The following is a 24094-nucleotide window of genomic DNA, read 5'->3' as shown; positions in this document are numbered from 1 at the left end:
ATGACTGATAAGCCTGGTCTCCCTTCACTCTCACCTGGCCCTAGGAGGAAGTTGGCATGATCTCTAATTGCAGAGGAAAGGAGACCCAGGGACCAGGGTTGCTTGCCCGGGGCTGCTTCTCTGTGGAAGGGCAGGGCTGGCATAGCCGCTGGCCGGTCTCCCCAAAGCCTCCTGTGCCTCACTGCTTAGCCAATGCAGGTGACACGAGGTCACCTCCCACCTTGTGGCTTTCTAGATGCAGATGGGTGCCTGAGCTGCCTGGGCAGGGAAGGAGCGCCGGGTCTGTGGCTGGGCTCAGGTGTGGGGGCCTTCTCACCAGGAGGGCCGCTGTTCCTCACCGCTGCATTTGCTAGAAGTGAACAGAGGTGGCTCCGGGAGTGGGATGGACAGCGAGTAATCTGCTTCCGGCTACTTGGTTATATTTGCCTTTTTACCATTGATTGGTGTCTCGTCCACCACGCCCCACAGCTTTGCCTTTCTTAGGAAAAGTCTGGCAGTGGAGCAGGAGCATGGTTGCACGGTGCTGGGAGCCACATCGCTTGCTGCGTGTTCCTCTTGAGGGTAGCGCCGGCCCGCCGTTCTTCATTTGTACTGGGAGGAAAGTGAAGAAACTTGTGGCCTGCACTGGGAAGGTAGACTCCATGTGTCCACCGGTGCTTGCCTGGGGAGGCCTGGAATGGCCTGAGTTTGAGTCCCAGGTGGGTGACCTTGAGAACTGACCTAACATCTAGGCTATTTTCCTTGGAACGCTATCACCAATCTCACGCTCAAGCAGTGGGTGATGTTTACAGTAAATTCCATGGGAGCAGGTGCTCCATGCCTGAAACAGTGTCTGACTTAGAGTCAACATACATTTGAACAAGTAAATATTTAGGTCAAGAAATACTTGGACAGATGGAGGTGAAAGTTGCTGGCCTGGTATGGCGTCTCCTTGCTGTGTAAAGGTCTTTTGTTTCTGTGTTCTGAAGTCATGGGCACGCTTCCTCTCCTTTACACATGCAGGGCTCGCCTCTTGCTTTTGCTTACTGGTCTCCTCTGGTATTGCCAGCAGAGGAATTTGGGCTGGTGATTGGGCACTTCTTGCTATATTCCTGGGAAGAGAACATGTCTTTTAGGTTTTATCTTAGAAAGTTAGAGAGAGAAGGCCAAGGCAGGAGGATGGCTTGAGCCCAGGAGTTCGAGACCAGCCTGGGCCATGTGGTGAGACCCTGTCTGTACAAAAATTAGCTGAGTGTAGTGGGATAAGCCTGTAGTCCCAGCTGTTTGAGAGGCTGAGGTGGGAGGACTGCTTGAGCCCAGGAGGTTGAGGCTGCAGTGAGCTGTGTTCACACCACTGCATTCCAGCCTGGGTGACAGAGTGAGACTCTCAAAAAAATAAATAAATAAATAAAAGGGGATGCTGGCTTTTTTTTATGGGCTGGTTTTATCGTCCCCTTGTTGGGATATCCCAACCCTCTTGGGGAGGTTAAGCCCACAGTGCTGCCTAGAAATATAACTCAGCCCTTTAGCCTGGGCCGGGCTCACCCTGCTCCCAGGTTCTCAGCTCCCCAGGGATGGCACTGCTTACTGTGCTCTGTGTCCCACTCAGCAGCTGAACACAGCGCCAGGTGCGGGTCAGGGGTGAGTCAAGTCGCTCTCCAGATGACTGCTCCAGGTGGCCAGCCCGCAACACAGACCTGCAGTTACAGCCGGAGTCTGCAGTTGCCTGGCCAGCCACCTTTCCAGCGGCCTTAACTGCTTCATACTGGGGGTCGAGCGGGTTATGGAGCATCCTGACTTCAGTGGGTCTAGGAGGTGGGTGATGGGGTAAGGGTGATACAGGTGATCCCCACCTATACACACACACACACACACACACACACACACACACACACACACAGATATTACTGAACAATCTTTTTATGCTTTATTTTTTGAGAGAGGGTGTCGCTCTGTCACCCAGGCTGGAGTGTAGGGAGCTCACTCAGCTTGTTGTAGCTTCTAACTCCTGAGCTCAAGCGATCCCCTCACCTCAACCTCCCAAGTAACTGAGACCATAGGTGTGCACCACCACGCCTGGCTAACTTTTTTTTTTCACATGTTTTGTAGACATGAGGTCTTACTATCTTGCCCAGGCTATTCTCAAACTCCTGGCCTCAAGCGATTCACTCACCTTGGCCTACCAAAGTGCTGGGATTATAGGCATGAGCCACCGGGCCTAGCTTGAACAGTCTTCTTACTGCCCTTCCCTGGAATGCTCTCACCCTTCAGTCTTCTTTCTTTCACCCTCCAAGGCTGGACACTCCTCTTGGTTCTCACGGTGTCCTTACCCCTGTCTCGTTGGCCAGTTTATTGGTCAGCTTCTTGAGGATGGTAGCCTTATTAACTCACCTGTTTGTTTTATAGTCTGGGCCTTGGAGACAATAGGTACTTACTTAAGAGTGTGTGTCACTGAATGGAATATGCAGGGTTCCAGGCCCCGCAGCAGGGGCTGGGTGCTTTCCTGGCTTTCTTTTTATCGTATTTAATCCTGGGAGGTAGAAATGAGGCTCAGAAGCAGTGCCTGCCAAGAGGTAAAGTCGGGGGCAGACACAGCTCTGCCTGCTTCTCTGAAGCCCTTGGTCCCCGCTGGGCCTTCCCCCGGGCTGGTGTGAAGGCTGTGGTCCTCCTCCAGGCTCTCAGCTGGCTGCTGCTGTTTCCAGCGGGGCCTTGGCCTCTGGGAAGCACATTGTGGGCAGGGGTTTGTGCAGAGCTGCTGAGTGGGAACAAGGGGGCGTCACGGGCTCAGCTCTCCATGCAGCCCGTTCTCTGGAACCCTCTCAGGATCTGTTTTTGAGGCATAGTAGGCATGGCGATTGCACTTAGGCTGTGGAATAAACATTTTCATGTCTCTTCCAAAGGCCTTGTTTTTTGGTACCAGCAGCGCATCACTGAGTACTTGCATTTCTTTGGCCTTTTGCTTGCTGTCACTTCCTACCTAATGCAGCAGGAGTGGCCCCATCTTGCCAAGTTGTGTTGCTAGGAGTACAGAAAAATCCTGTACTTTTTTGGGGTGTGATGAAGTCTTACTGATTTGAAGCCATATGGGGTGGGAGTGGTACAAAGCATTTCATTTTCTAATGGCAGAAATACCTAGTTTTGCAGTGGCTTTTAAATTTTTTATGAACTTTTTTTCCATCAGCAATACGTTTGCATGGCTCAGAAATCAAAAAGTACAAGACAGTATATGGGTGAAAAGTTGACTTTCTAACCTGTGCCTTTTCTTTTTCCTTTTCTTTTCTTTTCTTTTCTTTTTTTTTGAGACAGAGTTGGACTCTGTTGCCCAGGCTGGAGTGCAATGGTGCGATCTCAGCTCACTGCAACCTCTGCCTCGTGGGCTCAGCGATCTTCCCACCTTAGTCTACCAAGTAGCTGGGACTACAGATGCACATCACCACGCCTATTTTTTTTTTTTTTTTGTATTTTTTGTAGAGACAAGGTTTTGCCATGTTGTCCAGGCTGGTCTCAAACTCCTGAGCTCAAGTGATCCGCCCACCCCTGCCTCCCAAAATGCTGGGATAACAGGTGTGAGCCACCGTGCCTGGCCTACCCCGTGCCCTTTGCTACCCAATATCCTGCCCCAGAAGCAATGAATATAAGCAGTTTTTGTGTTCTTCCAGAGAGTATGTGCCTGTACAGGCAAATGCAGATGCAGGTGTTATTTGGCATGCCTCGTATGATTATGTACCCTGCATTTTTCCCTTCAAAAAAATGCCTGTCGGCCTCCTGAAAGCTGCCTGTGAGTGTATCAGGAACTCTTGGATTGTTTCCAGACTTTATCTGACATGAAAAAATAATGTATTTTATGTCAGCCAGCATCTTTCAGCATGCTGAGCTGCACCTTTGGCGTGTCCAGTGGCTCCTGTATGGGACAGCACAGGCCCTGACCTGTTGTCAGAAGGTGAGGGGTGTTGGAGCCTCTAGGCAGTTTGCTGTTTTCAGCCCTGCTGCCTCTCTTCAGGTGTTGCCCTTCCAGCCTAATCGGGTGCACTCCACAGGCCTGTGAAAGTCCCTGGTAACAGAGTGGAGGAGGCTGAGAGAGGCCAGAATCGGTGCCCAGCGCGTACCTGACTACTCTTGTTGGGAAGGGGGCTTCTGAAGGTCCGTTTTATCCCAGTTAAATGTGTGAGCTGTGGACCTCACTCCTAATTATCAGGACGCGGTGTCCTGGGTTCTGGCACTCCTGGACATGGGATCTCTGCCTTCACAGAAAAACGGACATGCCATTATTTTTAACATACTTTGTTGGTGTCCCCTGTCTTTTCCTCATTACTTTGTAAGTCATTGGAGAAACGCCCCAGGGAAGCACTGGACCCTTTACGCTGTGCAGAAGGGCTTCTGCCTCTCTCCAGCTTACAGGCAGGTCCTTCCCATGGCCGGGTGTGGCCTGATCCCTGACAGCCCCCAGTGTGTCTCCCAGGCTCTGCCGTATGGCTTTAAAATGACACTGAGCAGCCTGTGTGGACAAATCCTGGTGGGGCCAGCACCTTTCAGGGCACCCTTTGATGGGCACTCCCCATTCTTGTCAACTGTGGCCCCCCAAATCTCTCTGTGCCATGGGGGAGCCGAGCTGGCCCTGCTGAGGAGTTGAGTGAGAAAGAATTTCTCTGCAGTGCCCAGTCATGAGGAGCTGTGCCTGGTGGCAGGGCTGCGTGTGCATGGCCGAGCTGGACCCCCTCATTTAATCCTGGGTCTTCTCTCGGGGGCACTCGGGGGCAGAGGGAGCAGCCTGTGTGGCAGGCCTGAGGTAGGCAATTAGAGCCACGATGCCATTACCACAAAAACAGGTGCAAGTTCTTGGCGGGATTTGTGGCGGGGCTGGCGTGGTCCACTTGTGCTTACAGAAGATGGCCCTGGTAGAGAGTGTTGCTAGGGTCTAGGGCTTGGTGTGGAACTGCACCTATGGGGTGCCTGAAGGAGGGGCAAGGCAGGCACAGCTGGAGCGCGACTGGCATCTGTCTGTGGGGTGTGTGCAGCCGAAAAAAGGCAGGAGGACAAGGAGGCTGGGCAGTGGGGAGCCCTGGTGTTAACCTGGAAGACTGGAGGGTTTAGAGCACATACGACTCCTGTTTCTGTTGTTCAGTGTCTGAATGAATGTGGCCAAGGGCTGTTGAGAGAGTGTCTTGCTCTGGCCTCCTGACTGCAGAGGCGCATCTGAGCCAAGGCTGGTTGATGGGGCTTTTAACACGAGATATCAGCCTTTTAGAAAGAAGAAATGGTTCCCTCATCTTTGCGGATGTTCTCAGGTCTCCTCTCCCACCTGCTGCAGGAGGAGGGATCTGAGTCTGCGCCTGGATGAAGGGGCTAGGTAGGAGGTGAGATATGCCAGCACCCAGGTGCTGTGCAGGTACGGACGGTGGCGGGAGAGGCACCACATCCATGCGCTAGCATGTGTACACGTCGGGGTGGTGTGGGGCAGGACTCATGAACTAGAGTCTGGGGCTCTCAGGGAACCCCGCTGCGACAGCACGGGTGACACCGACCGTGTGTGGGTTGGAGGCAGGGCACCTACAGATACTGATTGTTTACTTGCCGTGCCCTTGGTGGTGGGGTTGCGGCAGCTGCAGGTGGGTCTCACCAGGGTTAATGAGTGCTCTGTGTCTGCACGGCAGCTGAGACAGCTTGGAGGCCAACAGCTGCTTGTCCTTAATGCTGCTAGTAGAGTGAGTGCTTTTGCTCCATGGGACAAAGGAGTTTCTTCTTCCCACTGAAGGGCCCTTTACTGGGGATGCAAAACAAAAGGAGTCCAGCGTTCTCTCGGGCAGGGTTGGCAAATGGCCCTCACCCCCTGCTGGCCGCCCCCCGGCTCCCAGCCCCTTCCAGGGAGGCTGTGGTGGTCTACACTCCTCACCTGCTCTCTCCCAGCCCCCCACCACCCATTACCCCTTCTTTCCAGGGGGACTCCTTCCTGCCGAGAGGTTACCTCTGTTGAGTTCTCAGTCTCGGGCCTTGATTGGTCTGGGTTGCCCTCCCCTTACCTGACCCCTGTGCCTTGCATGTCAGTCCTACCTCCTCATCGCCCTACATTTGCCTCCCCTGCACACACACACGATGGCTGCTCCATTTGCCAGTAGACACCTACTGTGTGCTGGATAGATCCTGGGGATGCAGAGGTGACTCTACCCTGCCCTCCGGGAGACCCCACCGAAGGCGAAGACATGTGGAGGGGAGAGGGGATGGAGTCCATCCCATAAGCACACAATGAAGGGAATGCCCTGTGCTCTGGAAACAGAAGCAGGGGAGCCCAGGCCCGGGCAGCTGGTCTGGGAGGGCTCTGCAGAATGCCCCGACAGCAAGTGCTAGGACTTCCAATGCTGGTGGAGGGGGGGGATGGGACAGGTGCATTTGAAATAATGCAAAGAGGAAGCTGGGAGCCAGCAGCCCCTCTGTTCTGTCTCCTGTGAGTGTCAGAGATGGTGGCTGTAGCCACTATGTGCTCAGCATCTGAAGGCCAAGGGGTGGGCTGACTCACTGGGCCACACAGCCATGAAGCAGCTGAGGGACTGCTGGACTCCGGACCAGCAGCACCAATGTGGGCTCCCTGTCGGGCAGACAGTATAGGTGTTAAAGGGACAGAGCAGACGGGCTCTGCAGTGCCCAGGCTCACTCCTGGCCGGCTGTGTCGTCTCACTGCACCTGACCTGAGAGCGTGTCCCAGGCTCGCTCCTGGCCGGCTGTGTCCTCTCACTGCACCTGACCTGAGGGCAATGTCCCAGGCTCGCTCCTGGCCGGCTGTGTTCTCTCACTGCACCTGACCTGAGAGCGATGGCCCAGGCTCGCTCCTGCCCGGCTGTGTCCTCTCACTGCACCTGACCTGAGAGCGATGTTTGGTCATGTGATGAGCAGGTGCGGGTCCTTGGCTCCCCCTTGGCCTCCCAGGCCCAGCCGCAGCTATGCCAGGGCTCCCGATGCCTCGCCCACCAGAAAGGAGGACGTCCTTTCAGCCCAGAGCCCAGGCTGCAGCATCTTTTCACATGTAGTGACTTGTTTTGGGGTTGCATTTCTGCCTCTTAACCCACAAAAAAAACCAAAAAAAAAAAACCAACATGCTTTTTATGAGCTTTTCAAAAGTCATGGCTTATCATGTGATCCTAAGCTCTTATGTTAAAAATAATCATACCACTTTGATTTTTCTGGAGACTGAGTCTCACTCTGTCACCCAGGCTGGAGTGCAGTAGTGTGATCCCGGCTCACTGCAAGCTCGGCCTCCCAGATTCAAGTGATTCTTCGTGCCTCAGCCTCCTGAGTATCTGGGACTGCAGGCGCCTGTCACCACACCCAGCTAATTCTTTGTATTTTTAGTAGAGACGAGGTTTCACCGTGTTAGCCAGGATGGTCTCGATCTCCTGACCTCGTGATCCGCCCGCCTCGGCCTCCCAAAGTGCTGGGATTACAGGCGTGAGCAACCATGCCCGGCCTGTATTTTTAATAGAGATGGGTTTCGCCATGTTGCCCAGACTGGTCTCAAACTCCTGGCTCAAGCAATCCACCTCCCCAAGTGCTGGGATTACAGGCGTGAGCCACTGTGCCCGGCCACAACTTTGATTTTTGACATTAATTTTTATCTGCAGAACCTTTGTACAGACTAATAACAGTGTTAGCTGAGACCTGAAAAACCATGGTTTCTGTTCCTCTTAGTCGCCCTCCTGCCAGCCTCTGTTTCAGTGAATAACGCTCCAGCTTGTGCTCAACCTTCCAGACCGTGAATCTGGGAGCCGCTCACCCAGACTTCTCCTTTCAGCATATCCCCACACCCTGCGGCTTCTGTGCAATTCTCCTGTCCATCCCTTAGACCCTCTGCAGCTCCTGTCCCTCCAGAGTAAAGAGGCCTGTCCCGAATCCTGGTGCCTTCCCCTTCCTGACTGCAGTTTCCCAGAGACGGACAATGCCTCTTCAGCAAAATGTACACCCTTAGTGAACCCAAGTTCTGGATGCCAGGTTCTTAGTATCTTCTACTGCCTGAAGTTTTAACCTGGTTTAATTGTTTAAGTCCTTCACTGATGGCCACATCTTAGATGTTCAATGGATTGGATCTTAGACAGTTCAAAGTTCATTTTCTTTTTCTTTCTTTTTTTGAAACAAGGTCTTGGTCTGTCACCCAGGCTGGAGTGCAGTGGCGTGATCATAGTGAAAGTCCATTTCTTATAAATAGAAATTGCCTTGAGCTATGAAACTATTTCCGAAATGATTATAACCACCACAGAAAAGGAAGGAAACCGTGAAACTATTTGTTTTCTTTTTTTGAAAGTTTCTGTAACTTTATTTTGATAAAATTTCAAATTTACTAAAAAATTACAAAAAACCCCCGGAACTCCAATATATTCTTTAGCAGATTTACCGACTATATTCGGCTCCGTTTGTTCTGCTTCTCTTTATATATGATAGTATATATGCATATTTTTTCCTGCGCCATTAGCAGAGTAAGTTTGAGATACCATGTCTGTTTTACCCTTAAATATATCAGCATATTTCCTAAGAACAAGGGTATTATTCCCTTATGTAACCACAGAACAGTTGTCAAAGTGAGGAAACTTAACATTAATCTAATGCTGTTGTCAAATCCACAGTCTGTAATCAAACTTCATTAGTTGTCCCAATAATCCTTTTGTTTGTTTTTTGAGATAGAGTCTCACTCTGTCTCCCAGGCTGGAGTGCAGTGGTGCGATCCTGGCTCACTGCAGCCTCCGCCTCCTGGGTTCAAGTGATTCTCCTGCCTCAGCCTCCCGAGTAGCTGGGATTACAGCATGAGTCACCGTGCCTGGCCCTCTTTCGTGTCCTTTTAATCTGAAATAGTTTTTCGGCCTTCCTTTGTTTTCATGATAGTGACATTTTGAGAGCTTACAGGTCCATTATTGTATAGATTGTCTCAGTCTGGGTGTGTCTGCTTCTCTTCATAATTGGATGCAGGTCGTGCATTCTTGGGCATCAGCACCATCGACTTGGTGTGTTGTTCCCCGTGCATCAGATCAGGTGTCCTGTGCCATCTGTCCTGGCTTTTTTTGAATAGAGACAAATGTCTTGCTGTGTCGCTCAGATTGGTGGTGTAATCATAGCTCACTGTAACTTTGAACTCCTGGGTTCCAGTGATCTGGCCTTAGCCTCCCCAGTAGCTAGGGCTGCTGATACATGCCACCGTACCTGGCTAATTTAAAAAGATTATTTGTAGAGACAGAGTCTCGCTCCGTTGCCCAGGTGGGTCTCAAACTCTTGGCCTCAAGCCGTCCTCCTGCCTTGGCCTCCCAGAGTGCTGAGATTGTAGGTGTGAGCCACCACTCCTGGCTGGTGGTGGTAGCTTTGGTCACTTGGCTGAGGTGGTGTCCCTCAGGTTTCTCCAGCAAAAGGTTATTTTGCTTCATGTAATGAATAAGGAATTTGTAGGAGACACTTTCAAACTGTGTAAAAATCCACTCCTCATGCAGCTTTCCCCACTGGTGTAAGCATCCGTCGATCATTTCCTAGCTCCATCGGTCTTTCTTTCCTTACTAGGTGGCTTCCCAAGAGCTTTCCTCCTCCTCCATTAATTTCTGTGTTTGTTTATTTGTACCTATGTGGACTAGTGGATATCTTTTTTATTCAGTGAGTTATAATCCATTCTCATTATTCGGATGATTAAATTGTTCCAGATTGAGCCCGTGGGAGCCTATTCAGGCTGGCTACTGTTTCTTTTAGACATGTCCAGTATTTCTTTGAGAACTTTCTTTCTAGTCCAGCAAGATGCTGCAGGCTCACCTTGTACTTTCTGGTAACTCCTGGAAGCCATTTGTTTTCAATGAATGCATTGATACAGTGCATTCCAAACAGTTTATTTTGTATGAATACTACCGGTTGGGATTTATTTGTGTTATTTGGAACTTCTGTTCACATGTTCTTTGGAGAGAAGACCTTGTGACCATCTCATGAGTAATTTTCTTTTTATGGTATGTGAATACTCGTTATAAATAGGTAATACAGATTTACCTTGTACATGATTTAAGCTAGAGGTTACATACTAAAGCAGCTGTTACTCTTAAACACTAATTGTGTACTTGAAATTTTAATTTGTGTAACAACCTTATAGAACATGGGGCAGTGTGCCCTTGTTAAACACAGGAAACAGGCTCAGAGAGGTTAATATACTGGTCCAGTGTCATGTGGCTAATGAATGGTTGAGCCAGGGTTTCAATTCAGTTTAGTCTGACTTCAGAGCTTACTTTTTCTGATACCCTTTGTTATGATATAACACATTTTCTTACTCTAAATTATAGAATTAGTTGAATAACGAAAAGGTTTTTTGTTCGTTTGTTTTTGAGACGGAGTCTTGCTCTGTCACCCAGGCTGGAGTGCAGTGGCGCGATCCCTGCTCACTGCAAGCTCCGCCTCCCGGGTTCATGTCATTCTCCTGCCTCAGCCTCCCTAGTAGCTGGGACTACAGGCCCCTGCCACCATGCCCGGCTGATTCTTTGTATTTTTAGTAGAAACAGGTTTTCACTGTGTTAACCGGGATGGTCTCGATCTCCTGACCTTGTGATCCGCCCACCTCGGCCTCCTGAAGTGCTGGGATTACAGGCCTGAGCCACTGCGCCTAGCCAACAAAAAGTTTATTTCTGGCTTAAGGTCTTTCTCTTGCTGCATAATTCAGTGTCTGTATGAAAATAAAGTCTGAAGAATTAAAGTACATGGTTCTCAGAGGAAAGTTGACTTGTTTTTATTGGAGTGGTTCTGCTGTCCTGCTGTTTCTTTAATTACCCAGAAATGCCCTAACCTTGTTATTTTCTTCCTATAGGAATTTGCTTGCTAGAAAACAAAGTGCAAGACTTGACAAACACAGTGACCTGGGATGGAAGTTATTTGGGAAAGCGCCACTCCGAGAGAATGCTCAGAAGGATTCGAAGAGAATACAGAAGGTACACAAGATCTGAAATCACAGCAATAGGCTGTTGGATGTGTTCAGCATATATTCATGAACCTTGCAAAAATGACCATATTGAGTCCGAAACTGGAAATCGCTTTGTATTATCTGCATGCCACGTTCCTCAAATTTAAGTCTGTGTTCAGAATGTGGATGAATTTAACCTTCATTTCTTAGAGCTTATAACATGCACATAGGAAAGTCCGTGTGACAGAGGTGGGCTCTAGATGTTGATAACGGCATTTAGACAGAGCTGGGTTCTAGATATTTATAACTGTATTTAATCAGTGTTAATAATAGTTGCAAATGTGTTTATCATCAAATTTGTATTGTTTGATATTAAACGTTTCTCCCGTGGGTTTCTTGGAGCTCACATCCTTCCTGTGCTGCTCTGGGACAGGAAGGCGAGGGCCGTCATTCCCCGGCTCTGCTGGGACGCCGCTCCCTTGCTCCCTCTGAGGCTGCCTACTTTTGGGGTGGGGATGGGTTTCACGGTCAGGCCAGGCCTGCATGTCCTCACCACTGGGCTGCCTTGCTCCTTACGACGGGAGAGGTGCCTCTGCTGGATGCTTGCTTGTGCACGGACACAGCAAGTCCACAGCCCAGGCAGCCCTGACTGTTGCTGCCTGCAGCTTCTCCTAGGCCCTGAGTCTCAGCTGGCTCGGCATCCTAACAGTCTGCTGTCTGTCCCCAGAGCCGTGACATTGCCCCCAGCACCCTCACTCCTCCAACCTGAGTTTTATATTCATCGATATTTGCTTGGTAAACACTCCTGAGGCTCCACTAAGCGCCAGGCCTCATGCTTGGCACTGGGGTTGGAAGGGACACAGTACCCATGCCCAACAGCGTCCCTGTGGAAAGATTCCAGGGCAGGTACAGGAGGAGTGGGGTGGCACAGACAATTGAGGTTAAAGGTGTGACAGGAAATTAATTGCTATGGGGATCATGTACTGAGTGATTACTGTGTGCTAGTTCTGATTCAGCACTCGTGTTTCTAGTTCCTTTAAAACTCGCAACAACCTGGTGAAGAAGATAGTATTATTAAACTCAGTTTACCAAAGAAGCGCTGAGACACAGAGGCTGAGTGACTTGACATGCAGGGTCACATCGCTAGTAAGTAGCAGAGCTGGAAACCGGCCCCAGGCAGTGGGGTTCCAGGACCCCTTTTGCAGGCAGGGCCAGGCAGGCAGTGGGGACAGCACGAGATAAGGACGATGTACAGCTGAGCCCAGGAGACTGCCAGGAGGAGGCTAGCCATAGGGCCCGTGTGGTGTGCCCGGTAGCCTGCCTCCAACCCCAAGACTTTGCAGAGCCTCTGAGTGTTTTACTTAGGTAAGGAGTGATGGCATCACCCTGGGTAAGAATATGGCTCTTGGGCCAGCCCAGGCAAGAGAAAGTGGGGTCTGGCCCAGTGCTGTGTTGTGGGGTTACAGAGGATGCCCCTTTAAGTGCTAAATGGATAGGGAGTGACTTGCTGGTGACCTGTTAGGTGTGGGGAGCGGTTTGTGGGGGGTGAGGCTGGAGCACAGTGTTGAGGCTCCTGGGCAACAAAGTGGGTTTCCACATGCCACATTCTTCATGCGCCGGCAAGTTGAATTTGGTTTGAGTGTCGTCTGCCATTCTCTGCTTGTTGATTATTACATTTTGAATTTGAATCACTTATTGTGTAGGCTTATTAAAATAGCATACAATTAAAGTGTGATGAGTTTGTATGCAAAGCTCAGCTATAAATTTCTTGGGAAATTAAATAGCCAAGCTGTTATAAAGTTTTTAAGTAAATCACTTAAAAAAAGCAACAATTACATTAAAAAGAAATAGATCTTCCCATGGCACTTAATGTCACTTACGTCATGTTTGAACTTGTCTCTTTAAGACTCTTTTTGTTTTTGTTTTTGTTTTTTTTTGAGATGGATTCTTGCTCTGTCGCCCAGGCTGGAGTGCAGTGGTACGATCTTGGCTCACTGCAAGCTCCGCCTCCCGGGTTCACGCCATTCTCCTGCCTCAGCCTCCCGAGCAGCTGGGACTACAGGCGCCCGCCACTGCACCCGGCTAATTTGTTGTATTTTTAGTAGAGACGGGATTTCACCGTGTTACCCAGGATGGTCTCGATCTCCTGACCTTGTGATCCACCTGCCTCGGCCTCCCAAAGTGCTGGGATTACAGGCGTGAGCCACCCGGCCTGACCCTGTTGTTTTTTAAGGAGAGCATGGATTATGTTCTTGACCTTAGAGGATTTTTTTTTTCTGTGAACTGAAATGACTAGGCCAGCTCATTATGTGGTAACACAATACTGCCAAGAGGAGGACCATCTGCTTCCATCATCAATAATGAAGAACGTAACTTACCTGCGCGAGTCATTCAATCCTGCCCGGGACCTGCTTGCTTGTCTCTGGCCCTCTCATCGCTCATCTCCCAACCCAAGGGACTTGGGGAAGCCTGGGAGGGGCTCAGGGTCAGGGACTCAGCACTGTGGGGAGGCCTCTGGGCTGCAGCCTGGGACTGGCTGCTGTCATAGGCGTCAACTCACACAGCCTGCACTGGGGAGAGGCAGGCGCTGGGGCCGTGACAGCCTAGACTTGTGAGCCAGGATGGTGACAATAACTCCAGTTAGAGCTGAAGCCTAGAGAAGCTGTTGAGGAAATTCCTTTTCCTTCTCTGGAATTTTTCTTATTACTTGAGAGAGCAGCATCACATGGTGACATAAGAACATGGACTTGGGAGTTAGACTGCCTGGGTGTGTATCCCAGCTCTGCCACAGTTTGGTTGTGTGACTTTGGGCAAGTTATTTAACCTTTCTGAGCCTCATTTTCCTCATCTCTACAGTAGGAAGAACAGTAGCACCTGCCTCCCAGGTGGTGAGGATTAAATGGGTGAATACACACATGCACTCGGAATAGTAGTGAATGTACAAAGTGCTGTGAAAGTGTTTGCTGTTACCGTTGTTTCTTTCTTATGACAAGTCAACCTTGAACAACAGGAAATGGAACGACAGAACACAGTGCGAGAGAATGAGCCTGAGCTCTTCAGTGCGTTCTTCATCTGGCCAACAAGTACTGAGCCATGCTGAGGCCAGGTCTTGTGCTGGGCACTGGGCGCCCAAGAGCAGTTGGGTTGACCTGCCTCAAGGAGCCTGTGGCTGGGCTGGGGTCAGGTGTTCACACTGGCCAGGAGCTTTGGACCTGCCTCAAGGAGCCTGTGGCTGAGCTGGGGTCAGGTGTGCACACTGGCCGGGAACTTTGGACCTGCCTCAAGGAGCCTGTGGCTGGGCTGGGGTCAGGTGCGCACACTGGCCAGGAGCTTTGGACCTGCCTCAAGGAGCCTGTGGCTGATCTGGGGTCAGGTGTTCACACTGGCCGGGAGCTTTGGACCTGCCTCAAGGAGCCTGTGGCTGGGCTGGGGTCAGGTGCGCACACTGGCCAGGAGCTTTGGACCTGCCTCAAGGAGCCTGTGGCTGAGCTGGGGTCAGGTGTGCACACTGGCCAGGAGCTTTGGACCTGCCTCAAGGAGCCTGTGGCTGAGCTGGGGTCAGGTGTGCACACTGGCCAGGAGCTTTGGACCTGCCTCAAGGAGCCTGTGGCTGAGCTGGGGTCAGGTGTTCACACTGGCCAGGAGCTTTGGACCTGCCTCAAGGAGCCTGTGGCTGAGCTGGGGTCAGGTGTGCACACTGGCCAGGAGCTTTGGACCTGCCTCAAGGAGCCTGTGGCTGAGCTGGGGTCAGGTGTGCACACTGGCCAGGAGCTTTGGACCTGCCTCAAGGAGCCTGTGGCTGAGCTGGGGTCAGGTGTGCACACTGGCCAGGAGCTTTGGACCTGCCTCAAGGAGCCTGTGGCTGAGCTGGGGTCAGGTGTGCACACTGGCCAGGAGCTTCGGACTTACAGGCTTGAGTTTGGTTTCTGGCTTCACCACTTTTTGTCTCTATTGAGCCAATGACTACTTACCAGTTTCCTCATCTGCTAAACGGGCATTATGATATCTACTTGCTTAATTGTTCTAAACTAAGGGATAATGCGCATGTGGTATATTTTTGCCCAGGGTTGAACATAGTGAGTCGCCCAGCATTATTAGTCAAGGAATGGATGTCTTGACTTTTAATCAATAGGTCCAATTTGTGGTGTCGGTCCCATTGGTTTGCCCAGGACATTTGCCCAGCACATCGGATTTTATTCTAACTGGGCTGCATTCTCTTGGCTTAGGCCTTATATATTACTATTTTGGGGAAATACTGAAATGTTAACTTTTAGTTATCTTTTCAAGTTTCATAAAAATTTTGAAAATTAGGCCGGACTCAGTGGCTCAAGCCTGTAATCCCAGCACTTTGGGAGGCCGAGACAGGTGGATCACAAGGTCAGGAGATCGAGACCATCCTGGCTAACACGGTGAAACCCCGTCTCTACTAAAAAATACAAAAAACTAGCCGGGCGAGGTGGCGGGCACCTGTAGTCCCAGCTACTCGGGAGGCCGAGGCAGGAGAATGGCGTAAACCCGGGAGGCAGAGCTTGCAGTGAGCTGAGATCCGACCACTGCACTCCAGCCTGGGTGACAGAGCAAGACTCTGTCTCAAAAAAAATAAATTTTTTTTTTAAATTAAGTCATATTTTTTGTTAACCTCAGTGGTAGTTTGAGAGAGATTTTCTTACTAGGAGAAACAAAAATGACCACAGGTAGGAGAATAACAATACAACAGTGGCTGTCAAGGTGCGGTCCCCGGAGTAGTCACATCAGCATCACCCAGGCATTTGCTAGAAATACACGTTCTTGGGCCTTAGTCCAGACACATCAAAACAAGTTCTGGGGCTGGGGCCCAACAAGTTTTAACAGATGCTGCGGGTCATTCTAATGCATGCTAGAACTTAAGAACTATTGGTATGCAGGGAGAGAATGTCAGCTATTGGAAGGAAATAGCCATCTTTGCCACAGCCGGTTACATAAAGGGCCCAAAGCACACCAGCCAGGCAAATTCCAGTAACTGCTGGTGAATCAGAGAGGTTCTTGTGGATAAAGATGGGAGCATGTATTTGGAGAGAGCTGCCTTCAGGCCTCTGGTTGCTGGCTTTGTATGGGCTGGGCTCTGGCCAGGTCAGCATGGATGGTGATACTGCCTCGGAAGTGCAGTCCTTTGCCTTGTGAATAAAGGGGAACCTGCTTTCTTGGATTCCATGGCCCTTTTGTTTGTTTCACATATTTGAGCCTCTGCGTAGATCCATCCTGAGATTACAATAAAGGGCAAGACTTCTGTGGCTCTTGCCTTCGTTGGAATTTACCATGGGTCAAAGAAAAGACAGATTTAAACGAATAACTCGACACATAATTACAGTTGTGACGAATGTTGTGAAGAATTGCCGTGATAAGCAGTTCTTATCGCTGAGGTCACCTGTTTCAAGTGACTGCCATCTGCCAGCTGCCAAATGCAAGCGTCTGTTCTCAGCCCTCGTCTTCCTTGGCCCTCTGCAGCATTACCTCGGCTCCTTGAGCGACTTTCTTGCCTCGGCTTCCAGGCAGCCCGTTCGCCCACCTTTTTGGTTTCCTTTGCTAGGTCCCTCATCTTCCCCATCCTCTAAATGTTAGAGTGCCTGGAAGGCCCTTCCCTGTCCACCATCACCCTCTAGGGCAAGCTTGTCCAAACCACCTTATTTTGTTGTTGCTCTGCTTTGTTGAGGCTTTTAGCAGCCTGAAGCCATGTTTTTGGTTTCTGTCTCTAGAAACGGAAAAGAGGGATGAGGAAGGGGGCTTTACTGGCCCAACCAGAAACAGAAACTAAGAACCCATGACTGTATTCTCTCCCTTGGACACCCCTGGGGCATCTCAACTGGATTCAAAGCTTCAGAGGTCAGGCTGTCACCCTGTTTCCAGTTGGGACGTACCTCCTGCCAAAAATTAGCCAGGTGTGGTGGCACGTGCCGTAGTCCCAGCTACTCACGAGGCTGAGATGGGAAGATCGCTTGAGCCTGGCAGCCAGATGTTGCAGTGAGCTGCCCAAAATTGACCATTTAAAAAGTAAAAGTGATGCTTTGTAATTTGAGCAGGTGTCAGAGGCTCAGGGCTGAAAACGTGGGGATGCTTTAGAACAGACTCGGTAACTCTTTCTGACATAACACTGTGTAAATAGGCTGTAGGAATTGATGTCACTGTTAGAAATGAGGTTGAGCAGAAAGTTAACATCCTGGTTGGACTCTGAGGGTGCTGCTGATTGTGGGAACGATAGCTGCAGGAAGGATAGGCTTGTAGGTTTCAGGGTCCCAGATGAAACACTGTCATGTGAGCACCGATGAGGACATGGCCTGTTGTCTTTGCGTTTGTATAACCTGGAATGTCTTGGATGGCCTTCTGGAATTTCCTGTTAGCTCTTAGATTTTATTTTATTTATTTTATTTTTTTTTTGAGACGGAGTCTCGCTCTGTCGCCCAGGCTGGAGTGCAGTGGCGCGATCTCGGCTCACTGCAAGCTCCGCCTCCTGGGTTCACGCCATTCTCCTGCCTCAGCCTCCCGAGTAGCTGGGACTACAGGCGCCCACAACCGCGCCCGGCTAATTTTTTGTATTTTTAGTAGAGACGGGGTTTCACCGTGGTCTCGATCTCCTGACCTTGTGATCCGCCCGCCTCGGCCTCCCAAAGTGCTGGGATTACAGGCGTGAGCCACCGCGCCCGGCCAGCTCTTAGATTTTAAAGCAAGAATCCCAGAAGAGGGCAGATCCAGGATGGTGATATTTTCTTTCCTCACCTCTGAGAAGTCTGGGGTACTCTGAAAGTCTCACAACATTGCAGATTGCAGCAAGGGTAGGTCTTGATGGTCAGTGGAAGTAATTGGCTGCAGGCCTACAGGCAAATTCTAAAATAACAAGAAAAACCTTCCCGTTCGTTATCCCTTATGCCTTTGCAAAATGGGTTTAAACAAGCTTACAGAAGTAAACAGGTCCCGGTCCCAGGTTGGACAGAATAAACACATTCCACCCTGTGTCACCCAATGAATGCAGATCTAAAACCTGAACAGAAAGCACAGAGCAGCTATTTGAGATTCTGGAAAGTAAACAGTGGCAGGTGAGTTGGGGAAGATGACCAGAATTTGAAGTAGCACTGAATTAGTACTGAGTTTACCGATTTTGTTTCCCCTTCCAATATTCCTCAGCCTGAACTCAGGCAGCCCCAAACCCAGGAATAGGTCTTAATGTGGATAGAGCACCAGGAGAAGCTCTGTACTTCTGGCGTGGCAAATGGGTCTCTAACACTTAGAATTCTGAAACCCTATTTTTAAGTTTTATTTATTTTTATTTTGAGACAGAGTCTCACTCTGTCACCCAGGCTAGAGTGCAATGGCACAATCTTGGCTCACTGCAACCTCCGCCTCCTGGGTTCAAGTGATTCGCTGCCTCAGCCTCCCGAGTAGCTGGGACTATAGGTGCGTGCAACCGGTCCCAGCTCATTTTTGTATTTTTAGTAGAGATGGGGTTTCACCATGTTAGTCAGGCTGGTCTTGAACTCCTGACCTCAGGTGATCCACCTGCCTTGGCCTCCCAGAGTGCTGGGATTACAGGCATGAGCCACTGCACCCGACCCTAGTTTTGTTTTTTTCTCTATTCTCTTGCATCCCAGCCCTCAGACATTCTTATGACAGCAGCAGCTGGTGGGAGCCTGAAACTCCCAGGAAAGGGAAGCTGATTAGAAGAGTTTTGTTTCCAAGGGATAGAGTGGAACCCCCTGATGCTTTATTCTCTCTCCCCATTACCTGGCCCAGATGTGGATGTAGTTGTGGGAAGCGTCTGGCTAGAGAACCAGAAAAAGGGAGACCCAGGAAACTAGAAAGTACTGGGGGGAATGCAGAGAGGTGGAGCTCAGGAAGGTGACCCTTTAAGGTGGTTGATGAACTCCCAGACTCATGTTGTGGGTACATAGGTCTGACTCTTAAGTAGCTTACATAGATTTTGAGAACTGATCTTTGGGATAGACCACTATGCAGTTCCCTAACTGGCCACTGGATGGTGCACATGCAGGATGGATCCAAAAAGCGCTTCAAAGGCTTTGCAAACAGCTGACTTTGGAACCACAGCTCACAGAAGGCTCGCTGGAACTTGTGTGCGGAATCCAACTGGGTAAATTGCTTACTAAGATGAAAATGTCAACGTTCTCCCAAGGATTGAGAGAAAATCCAGAGTTTCTTAACACAATATTCAAAATGTCTAGAATGCAGTTCAAAATTAATTGGCTTAAGAAGAACTAGAATCATCTTTAAAAAAATTTCCTCTGAATCAGAATAGGTTCAAGTAGGATCATCTTTTTTTTTTTCTTGTTTGTCTTTTTTTTTTTTTTTTTTTTTTGAGACGGAGTCTCGCTCTGTCACTCAGGCTAGAGTGCAGTGCTGTGATCTCAGCTCACTGCAACCTCTGCCTCCCAGGTTCAAATGATTCTCCTGCCTCAGCTTCCCAAGTAGCAAGATTACAGGTGCCCGTCACCATGCCTGGCTAATTTTTTTGTATTTTTAGTAGAGACAGGGTTTCACCATGTTGGCCAGGCTGGTTTGGAACTCCTAACCTCAAGAGATCTGCCTGTCTCGGCCTCCCAAAGTGCTAGGATTACAGGCATGAGCCACTGCACCCGGCCTGTTTCTTGTTTTTGAGATAGGGTCTTGCTTTGACACCCAGGCTGGAGTGCAGTGGCACATCTCAGCTCACTGCAACATCTGCCTTCCGGGCTCAAGCGATCTTCCCATCTCAGCCTTGTGAGTAGCTGGTACTACAGGCATGTGCCACCATACCTGGCTAATTTTTTATGTTTTTTGTAGAGACCAGGTTTTGCCATGTTGCCCAGGCTGGTCTTGAACTCCTGGATTCAAGTGATTTCCCAAAGTGCTGGGAATACAGGTGTGAGCCACTGTGCCTGGCCAGGATCATCTTTTGATAATCAAGACACCACTGCCGAGATAACACAGATGTTGGAATTATTCAGTAGACTTTAAAGCAATCATTATAAAAATGTTCCAACAAGTAAGGGTGAACACTTTTGAGATGGGAAAACAGAAAGTATCAGTAAAAGAAAAGAAACTATAAAAAGAATTAAGTGGAAATTTTGTAACTGAAAAATACACTAACTGAAATAAACTAACCAGACAGGCTCAATAGCAGAATGGAGATGATAGAGGAAAGAGTGAGTGAATTTTAAGATCAATGGAAATTATCCAATCCAGGCTGGGCGCAGTGGCTCACGCCTGTAATCCCAGAACTATGTGAGGCTGAGGCAGGTAGATCACCTGAGCTCAGGAGTTTGAGACCAGTCTGACCAACATAGTGAAACCCCATCTCTACTAAAAATACAAAAGTTAGCCAGGTGTGGTGGCAGGTGACCGTAATCCCAGCTACCTGGGAGGCTGAGACAGGAGAATCACTTGATCCCAGGAGCCGGAGGTTGCAGTAAGCCGAGATCACACCATTGCACTCCATCCTGGGTGACAGAGCATTCTGTCTCAGAACAAAATAAAAACCAGAAATTATCCAATCTGAATAGTACAGAGAAAAAATGAGTTAAAAAAATGAACAGAGCCTTAGGAACATGTGGGGCAGTACTAAAAAGTGTCACACGGTCACTGGAGTGTCAGAAGGAGAGGAGAAACAGTACGATGCAGAAAATCACTGGAGTAAATGATGGCTGAATATCTCTTACATTTAGCAAAAGATAGAAACTTATAAATTCAGGAAATTAGTGGCCACCAGACAAAATCAACCCTAAAAAGTAAGAAGTCCATGCCCAGACACATCATAACCAAATTGCTGAAAATCAAGACAAAAAATCTTATAAGCAACCAGAGAAAAACAATGTCATACTTATTGGGAAATAACAGTTTGACCGAATTTCTCATCAGAAACCGTGGAGGCCAGAAAAAGTAAAACAGTATTGTTAGAGCGCTGAAAAGAACTGTCAACCCAAATTCTGTATCCAGCAAAAATACCCTTCAGGAATGAAAGTGAAATAAAGATATTCTCAGGTGATGAAAAACTAAGAATTTGTTGCCAGCAGACTGGCTGTAAAAAAAATTGCTAAAAGAAGTTGTTCAGATAGAAGGGTCATTATACGAGGAGGAGACTTGGAACATCAAGAAAGAAGGGGAACAGAAACAGTATCTGGATAAATACAGTAGACTATTTTCTTTCTGTTTTAACTAAGAGCAAGTAGATGTTGCCTTTAAATATACAGTAACAATAACAATCTTACATGCGCTGCAACATGATTAGAGTAGAAAGAGCAATAAACAATTTGCCGTATAATTATAATACAAAGTTGATGAGTTAAAATACCATAAATAGGCCGGGTGCGGTGGCTCAAGCCTGTAATCCCAGCACTTTGGGAGGCCGAGACGGGCGGATCACGAAGTCAGGAGATTGAGACCATCCTGGCTAACCCGGTGAAACCCCGTCTCTACTAAAAAATACAAAAAACTAGCCGGGCGAGGTGGCGGCGCCTGTAGTCCCAGCTACTCGGGAGGCTGAGGCAGGAGAATGGCGTAAACCCGGGAGGCGGAGCTTGCAGTGAGCTGAGATCCGGCCACTGCACTCCAGCCTGGGCGACTGAGCGAGACTCCGTCTCAAAAAACAGAAAACAAAACAAAACAAAACAAACCACCATAAATATAAAGACATTCACAAAACCACAGTTGAATATACATAACTCTCATTTCCTGGGAAACACAATTTTAAATAAATAGTTGAGTTCCCCAGTGGACTATAAATCCTGGGGAGGAAATTAGGGCACATAGTAAGTGATGAAAAGAATCTAGAAAATGAAATGATGTGTGCATGGGGTTCTTATTCCTATTGAGATTGATTTGGGGAACGTTTTCAAATCAATAGAGAGTATTTTCTTAGTGTGTTATTTAAAAATACGTTTGAAAGCAAAAATTATAACATCTGGGGTTGACAGTGTATGTGGATGGAATATGTAAGACAAGTGACATACAAAAGGGGATAGGGTGTGGTGATAAAGTTTCTGCATTCCACTTGAAGTAGTAAAATAGTGATTCTAAGGAGACTGTGAACAATTAATATGTATATTGTAATCCCTAGACCAACCACTGAACTATACGAAGAGATGGCAAAAAACCACAATAGAGAAATCAAATTGGAGTTCTAAAAAAAGTTCAGAAAACTTGAATCAAGACAGGAAAGAAGACACAGAGGAAGAAAAAAAGAGAAAACAAACGAGATGGTAGACCTAAATTCAAACATATCAACAATTGCATTAAATGTAAATGGTCTGAACACACCAGTTGTGTGTCTCAATACTCAGTTCTGACAGATTGTCAGACTGAGGTAAAAAAAAAAAATGGGCTGGGTGTGGTGGCTTGCACCTGTAATCCCAGCACTTTGGGAGGCTGAGGCAGACAATTACTTGAAGCCAGGAGTTCCAGATCAGTCTGGTCAGCATAGTGAGACCCTGTCTCTATTGAAAAAATTTAGCTGGGCATGGTGATGCACACCTGTAGTCCTAGCTGGTCAAGAGACTGAGGCAAGAGGATCACTTGAGCCCAGGAGTTTGAGGTTCCGGTGAACTGATTATACCACTGCATGCTAGCCTGAGTGACAGAGCGAGACCCTATCTCAAAAAAACACAGAACCATAGACCCAACTATGTATATGTTGTCTGCAAGAAACTCACTTCAAATGTAAAATATGTAGGTTAAAATGAAAAGATAGAAAAAGATATACCATGAAAACACAAATCAAAATTAAGATAGGTCTATTAATATCAAAATTAAGATACATCTATTAATATTATAAAAAGTAGACTTCAGAACAAAATTATCAGAGATAAAGTGGGACATTACCTAATGAAGACATAATGATTCTAAATGTATTTGCACTTCATAACAGAGCTGCAAAATACATGAAGCACAATCTATCAGATCTGAAACAAATGGGCACGTCCACATTTATAATGGGATTGTCAACAGTCCTCACTAAACAGTAATTGATAGAACTGTAGACAGAATCAGCCAGGACATAGAAATGAACACCATCAACCAGCCTGATCTAATTCGCAATTTATACAACACAGCACCCTCCAGCGAGAGCAGAATACACAGTGTTTTCAAATGTACATGGAACATTCACCAAGACCATATTCTGGGATAGAAAAGAAGCTTAAAGCTTTCAAAAGGATTAAAATTATACAAAGTATGTTCTGACCAGAGTGATATTAGACTAGAAAGCAGTGACAGAAAAATAATTGTCTCCCCAAACTTGCACATTAAACAAGTAGCATACTTCTAAATTAATCATGGGCCCATGAGGAAGTCATAAGGAAAATCAGAAAATATTTTGAAGCAAACGAAAACACAAGATACCAAAATTTGTAGGTTGCAGTTGCTTAGGGGGAAATGTATAGCATGAAAATGCTCACATAGAAAAGAAAAAAGGTCTCAGATCAGTAATCAAAGTTTCTACTTTAAGAAAGTGTAAACAGAGCAAATAAACCCAAAGCAAGCAAAAGGAAGCAAATAATAAATGTGAGGACAGATAACCATACAATTAAAAACAGAAAAATGATAGTCAAACCGAAGGCTGGTGCTTTGAAATGATCAACAAAATTGATTAAACTCTAGCAAAACTGACACAAAGAGAATAAAATTAGCAAAAGGAATGAAAAAAGGGGATACCATTACAGATTCCACAAAAATAAGACAATAGAATGTTATAAATAACTTGTCTTTTTTTTTTTTTTTTTTTTTAAAGACAGAGTCTTGCTCTGTTGCTCAGGCTGGAGTGCAGTGGTGCGATCTCAGCTCACTGCAACCGTGCCTCCCGGGTTCAAGTGATTCTCGTGCCTCAGCCACTGGAGTAGCTGGGATTATAGGCATGTGCCACCACGCCCAGCTAATTTTTGTATTTTTAGTAGAGACAGGGTTTTGCCATGTTGGCCAGGCTGGTCTAGAATTCCTGGCCTCAAGTGATCCACCCGCCTCAGCTTCCCAAAGTGCTGGGATTACAGGTGTGAGGTACTGCACCAGCCACATAAATTTGATAATTTAGATGAAACGGTCCATTTTCTTGAAAATTGCAAATCACCAACATTCATCCAAGATGAAATAGATGACCTGAATCATCCTGGAATTTATTAAAGAAGGACCAGATGGTTTCACTGATGAATGCTACTGAACATTTAAAGAAAACACCAATTTGAGAAGAAGAGGGAGTACTTCCTGATTCAT

At 47.9% G+C, this 24094-nt stretch overlaps 1 protein-coding gene across 14 annotated transcripts in view; it reads left to right on the top strand.

Moving 5' to 3' along the window:
* Positions 1-24094, top strand: part of TBC1D14 (TBC1 domain family member 14) — a 122704-nt gene that overhangs the window by 46361 nt on the left and 52249 nt on the right. For all 14 annotated transcript variants that reach the window (XR_012434642.1, XR_012434641.1, XR_012434638.1 and 11 more), the window contains one exon: positions 10781-10901. Coding sequence is in view for 8 of the 14 variants with exons in the window: in XM_074039379.1 (XP_073895480.1) it covers positions 10781-10901 (121 nt within the window). In the remaining 6 variants the exon portion in view is untranslated. The remainder of the gene's footprint in view (positions 1-10780; positions 10902-24094) is intronic.

Source organism: Macaca fascicularis, chromosome 5 (genome assembly GCF_037993035.2).
Source record: "Macaca fascicularis isolate 582-1 chromosome 5, T2T-MFA8v1.1".
Lineage (NCBI taxonomy): Eukaryota > Metazoa > Chordata > Mammalia > Primates > Cercopithecidae > Macaca > Macaca fascicularis.
This window is presented reverse-complemented; position numbering and strand designations above follow the sequence as displayed.